This window comes from Marmota marmota, unplaced genomic scaffold (genome assembly GCF_001458135.2).
Source record: "Marmota marmota marmota unplaced genomic scaffold, marMar, whole genome shotgun sequence".
In the NCBI taxonomy this organism is placed as follows: Eukaryota; Metazoa; Chordata; class Mammalia; order Rodentia; family Sciuridae; genus Marmota; species Marmota marmota.
In genome coordinates this window covers 6,520,755-6,526,414 of record NW_026000130.1, presented here as the reverse complement: position 1 = coordinate 6,526,414, position 5,660 = coordinate 6,520,755, and the positions used below count along the sequence as shown (strand labels likewise).

Here is a 5,660-nt window from a genome sequence, read left to right as displayed (position 1 = left end):
CCTCAGTTATCCCCCTTCGTCCACCATCGCCACGATACAGGATGCGAGGCAAAGCACTGCACTTGAGTGATCCTTGACATGGACCTCAAGGAGAGCATGTCCTATTGCATGCGGGCTAGACGCGTCCACTCCCCGCCCCACGAAAAAAGGCGTCGGCTGATATGGGACCAGGTCTAGGGAAGGGCCCTCCTTAGGACTGAGCCATACTATGCAGCCACTTCTGCACAGTGGGATAGGACCTCTACTCTCGCCTGTATTGTTTTAAGAAAACAGAAAGGGGGAACTGTGGTGAGCCGCTTCTGCCGTTTATGCAAATTATGGTCACCATTACACGATGGCGCTGGCTCCGCTGTGGTCTGTGACAAACAACTCCTTGTTTGGGAGAGTTGGCGCATGACTTTTCATCACTCTATGAGAAAGCTCCACGTGGCTGCTTTGCATTGGGGCTTGAGATGCTTTATTAAGGCTGGGAGGGGCATCCGAGGGGAGACGAGAAGAAGAACTATCAGGGGCCTGAATAAAAGTTGTTGAAAGAAGATTCTTGGGTTGCGTCTTTCTTGCGGGCAAGAAGTCGCGCGCAACGGCGCAACAATAACCACTGTTATTCTGGTCATGATTTCATTATTTTGATTAAAAAGAATTTGTGGAATATCATATACCAATTCATTAAATGCAAAAATATGTTCCAAACAAAAATATAGATGCGTTTGTGTTATAGTTTTGTTAATTTAGCCATGTCCTGGTTCCAAACAGATCAATTCTATCACTCACTTGCTAACCCTACAACTGCCCCAAAAGAGCCTGTTACCTTAATTTAGCACTACTGCAAACAGCTTTGTCACTGGGTTCTTCATTTCCAGATTTATGCGTACACAAGCAGCCAGAGAGAGCCATATAAACATTTAAACCTATAGAATATTTAATATTTTATCTGTGCTTTTTCTCATGTTTTATTCCATTGGCTTTTCCCCCAGACCTTCTTTACCAAGCTACTCACTTCATACTCCCAGCAGAAATGTGCAAGAGGCTCAGCTTTTCCACATCTTGACCACATTTGATATTGTTAACCTTCTTAATTTTAGCCATTCTTAATGATTTGGCTTGGGATTCCCAGTGTAGATTTAATTTCCATTAAATGTACTAATGATGTTGAACATCTTTAAGGTCATTTGTATATCTTCTCTTGGGAAAGGTTTTTTCAAATTTTTGCTCATTACTTATCCGAAACAAATCTTTTATCAGAAAAATGTAATATCAATATACTCTCCCCAGACCAGCGCTTGTTTTTGCATTTTCTTTTTTTTTTTTTTAATATTTATTTTTTAGTTTTCGGTGGGCACAACATCTTTATTTCATTTTTATGTGGTGCTCGCCCACACATTCCAGGATAGCACACTACCGCTTGAGCCACATCCCCAGCCTGTGTTTTTGCATTTTCTTAATGCCTTTCAAACAATTTAAATTCTGATGCCTAATTTATCAAATTGCTTTCATGGTTCATGCTTTTCTGTGTTCTAAACAAGAAATCTTTGTATTCTCAAAGGTCATGAAGATTCTCTCTAATGTTCTCATCTAGAAGTTTAATAGAGTTAGTCTGTATATTTTGGTCTACAATAAATTTCATTTTGTCCATATGGATATCTGTTCCAGAATCCTTTGTTGAAAAGAATCTTCCCTTGCATCAAATTACTTTGGCACTTTTGTTGAAAACCAACTAATCTACTTCTGGACTCTACTAATCTCTGATCTAATGTCTTTACTGCACAATGACAGTATCACACTGTCTTGATCGCATAACTATAGAGTAAGTGTTGAAATCAGGTAGTGCAATTCCTCCAAATTTGTCCCTTCCCTCATGCTTTGCACATGCAAGGCCCTTTGATTTCCATGTGGTTTGTTTTAAATCTTGTCAATTTGTACCCAAAAAACGCTAAGATTTTAATTGGGATTGACTCAATCTATAGACCAATTTGAAGAATATAAGACATTAATGATATTGAGTTTTCCAATCATAAATGCGATACATTTGTTACTTCTTTAATTTCCCTCAGCAATATTTTACAGTTTTCACTGGAGGGTCTTGTACATATTCCATTAAATTTACTGCTAAACATTTCAGTTTTCAATTGTTTTTGCTAGCATATAGATAATACAAGGGCTGGGGGTATAGCTAAGTGGTACAGCATTCAGGCAAAAACTCAGAAGGATGCCTATGCAGATTTCTGAGCCCTTGCTGCATTAGCTCCCTCCTCCCAGGAAAATTCTAGCAGTCTCATTCTCCTTGATCATTGATTTATCTCTCCTCAGATTCAATTGGATACCCTTTTCCGTTTCTCATCGGTTCATCTTCCCCACACCACCAACTATCTAGAAATTACTTACATGAAAAGAATGTGAGCCATAGCAGGACTTTCCTTGTTTTTCACCTTTTTTTCCAGGGATCATAATCCTTGGTGCTTTTTATACAATGTTTGAAAGTAACTACTTCCTATATTTTGTCCTACTTTCTAGTTTTATGTGCTAATAGCTTTTGTTAGTCCCTCATGGCCAGAAGTAGCACTCTACCAGGGAGTTTTGAAAAACTAAAAATCCCAATCTTCGTCGGCTTCATTACCCCAGAGATTTCTGGTTCACTAGCTAAAGCCTGGGAATCTGTATGTTTAAAACTCTCCATGTGGTTTTTATATACAGTTAGGTTTGAGATGCACTGTGCTAACTAATCATGAAGTAAAAAAAGCTTGTGGGTGTAGCTTGTAATTATTAGCTTTTTATAAGCTACAAAAATGAGAGTTTTCACCTCTTATTTTAAAAAAGATTTAGAGAATGATGCCTTGGACATTGAACTTCAACTGACAAAAACTATTTTGAGAAACTTCATCTTATTTTACTATATTTGGCACCTTTACTTTGCTTTTACTTATTTCTTCAGGTTTTAAAACAAGTTTGATTTGTGGAGCATATTAAATCTGTGAAATATGGAATTCCCCTTGGATTCCTTTTACATTAAGACATGACATCTTGTACATACATGCAAATGCAAAGCTACTGATTTGCAACATCACAAATGCCTAAACTATGCAAAAATGTCTAAACTTTACAAAAACTTTAAAAAAATTAAAAGTCCACTCATAAAACCCATGGCCAATTGTTCACACAGCACTAAAGTCTAACTCAAAAAGAAAAAAGCTTCCAAGCCCTATTATTTTAGGGAAAAGATGTGGCCAAAACTATCCTGTATCACAGGATAACAGATTTAAGGCAATTTTTTCTTTGGCTGCTCTCACTTATGTGGAAATACTCCACCTCAGCCACTTTCTGAAAGTGAACAGATAAAGAGCACAATGAGAGGGTCTCTTCATAGAGAACAGTCACCTGCCCTGTTTCTGGTCTGTTTTTCCACCACGGCAAGAAAGAGAAACTTCTGAAACTTGCTTATAATGGATCAGCAATGTCCTTGTGCTATACTGTGATACATTGGTCTTCAATGAATCATACTTCTCTGAACTCATGCCTGGAACAGACCCTTCTCACTCTGAATCTGAGTTGGCCCTGTGATCTGTTTGGACCAAAAGAACAGGCTAGAAGTGGTACTGTCCAAGCTTCATGCCAAGGTCTTCAGAGGCTTTTTGCCAACTTCTATTTTTACCTTCCTGGAGCTGGAGAGAATCATATTGCCGAATTGGCCTGAGAAGAAAGATCACGTGGAGACAGCAGTCCAGTGCCCTCCTGAGTCCAACCCACACTCTGGCTCAGTGAATCTGCAGGAGTAAGCCCAGGTACAGCCAGGAAAGAACTGCCTCATCAACTCAGAAAAATGTGAAAAATAGTAAACTACCATTTTAAGTCACTAGGTTTTTAAGTGATTTTTTTTTCTGCAGCACAGGCTTAGACATGCCAACTGCATGCTCAAAGAGACATCTTAGTTTCCCAGAAGAATAACATAATTTACATATATACATAATTTATCTTACTCAAGGATGTTCATGGTATTTAGAAAACAGATCCCAAATACATCCTTCTGAGCAATCATATGCCCACCTGACACATGTGTGTATGACTCTGAAGAAAAGGATTTAGCTTTCAGATTCTGAAGCCCCCAGAACCTTCAGTGGTCCCAGGCACTTACCTGCATAGGGGATACAGCTGCTGCAGGAGGGGTTTTCATAGGACTCGGACTCAGAGGTGTTCGAGGAATTGCAGCTGCAGCAGGGTTTGGTACTACAAAAACAACAAACAAACAAGTAAATAACAGAGAAATCACAGTGCCATAGAAGCTTTCTTAACTGGTCCCCATTTAAGGATTCACCAGATTAACCAAAGCTCTCAAATTCCACTGGAAACAGTCTTAGCTAATGCCTGACCTATGCTGAACACTCACAACAGTCTCTCAGGAGACAGGTGCTTTTACCACCAGTGAATTGTTTGCTTCCCTAGGCCAATAATTTTATTTCTGCTGTTTAATTATATTAGTGGCCAAAGTATTCCATTTACCAATGAAATCCAAGTACAAAAACAAACCCACGAGAGGCTGATGTGCTTACCTAGCATATATAAGGCTCTGGGTTCAATGCTCAGCATTGCAAATAAAAGAAAATAAAACCAAAGAGGATATTATCTGTAAAATGCTTCAAATAAGAGGCCTGGAATGTAATGGACATTCACCAACTGCACATTAAACAAATGGATGAAGAGCTTCTATTCATCCTACCTCACTTCCTCCTACAGAACTTATCACTCCACTTCACGTGTATTTTCTGATTTGCGTTTAACACAAAGATGTATGATTATTTGTTTACATAATCTTCCTCTCTTAACTACTCACAGCAGCTTATTTTTTTCTAATTCATTCACTAATTAATTTCTAGACACTTGGACTTAGCACAAATTCTGATAAAGTCTGCATAAAATTAGTTTTTCCTTTGAAACTGCATTAAATTCAAAATGAGAAATGCAAACTGAACCCAGGCATATCACTAGAAATGGAGAAATGGAGAAAAGCACACTAAGTAAAGCATGCAGGTGTTCTTTTTTTACTGAGACAAAATTCACACAACATGAATCTAACCATTTTTAAATGTACAATTCAGTAACTTTTAGCGCATTCACAATATTGTACAACCATGACCTCTACCTAGTTCAAAAATATTTCATCACCTCAAAAGTAACTACTTATTAAGCAGTTACTCCCCTTCCACCCTTTCACCCTTGTAGAGATAAACAGCCCCAATCTGCTTATCTCTACAAACTGACCTATTCTGCATATTTCATGTAAATGTAATCTTACAATATGTGGCCTGTTGTATCTGGCTTTTTCACTTAGCATAATGTTATAAAGATATATCTATATTGTAGCATGTAATGGTACTTAATTCCTTCTTAGAGTTGACTAATACTCCATTGTATGAAAAAATCACATTTTGTTTATCTATTCATTCAATTCATGAACACTTGGGTTGTTCCGCTCTCTTGCCTATTGTGGATAGCACTGCTTTGAACATTTATATACAAGTATTTGTCTAAATACTTACTTTCAATTCTTTTATAACTAGGAGTACAAATGCTGGGCTATTTAGATTAATTTTACTATAAAATATTTGTTAAAGATCAGTATAAGAGCATATATATCTATTTTTTTTTTTTTTTTTTTTTTTTTTTTTAAA

General features: G+C 37.5%; 1 protein-coding gene across 1 annotated transcript in view; it reads right to left on the bottom strand.

Annotated features, from left to right (window-relative positions):
• Nucleotides 1-5,660, bottom strand: part of Specc1l (sperm antigen with calponin homology and coiled-coil domains 1 like) — a 147,747-nt gene that overhangs the window by 69,006 nt on the left and 73,081 nt on the right. The window contains exon 9 of the mRNA XM_048784893.1: nt 4,127-4,218. Within this exon, the coding sequence (XP_048640850.1) occupies nt 4,127-4,218 (92 nt within the window). The remainder of the gene's footprint in view (nt 1-4,126; nt 4,219-5,660) is intronic.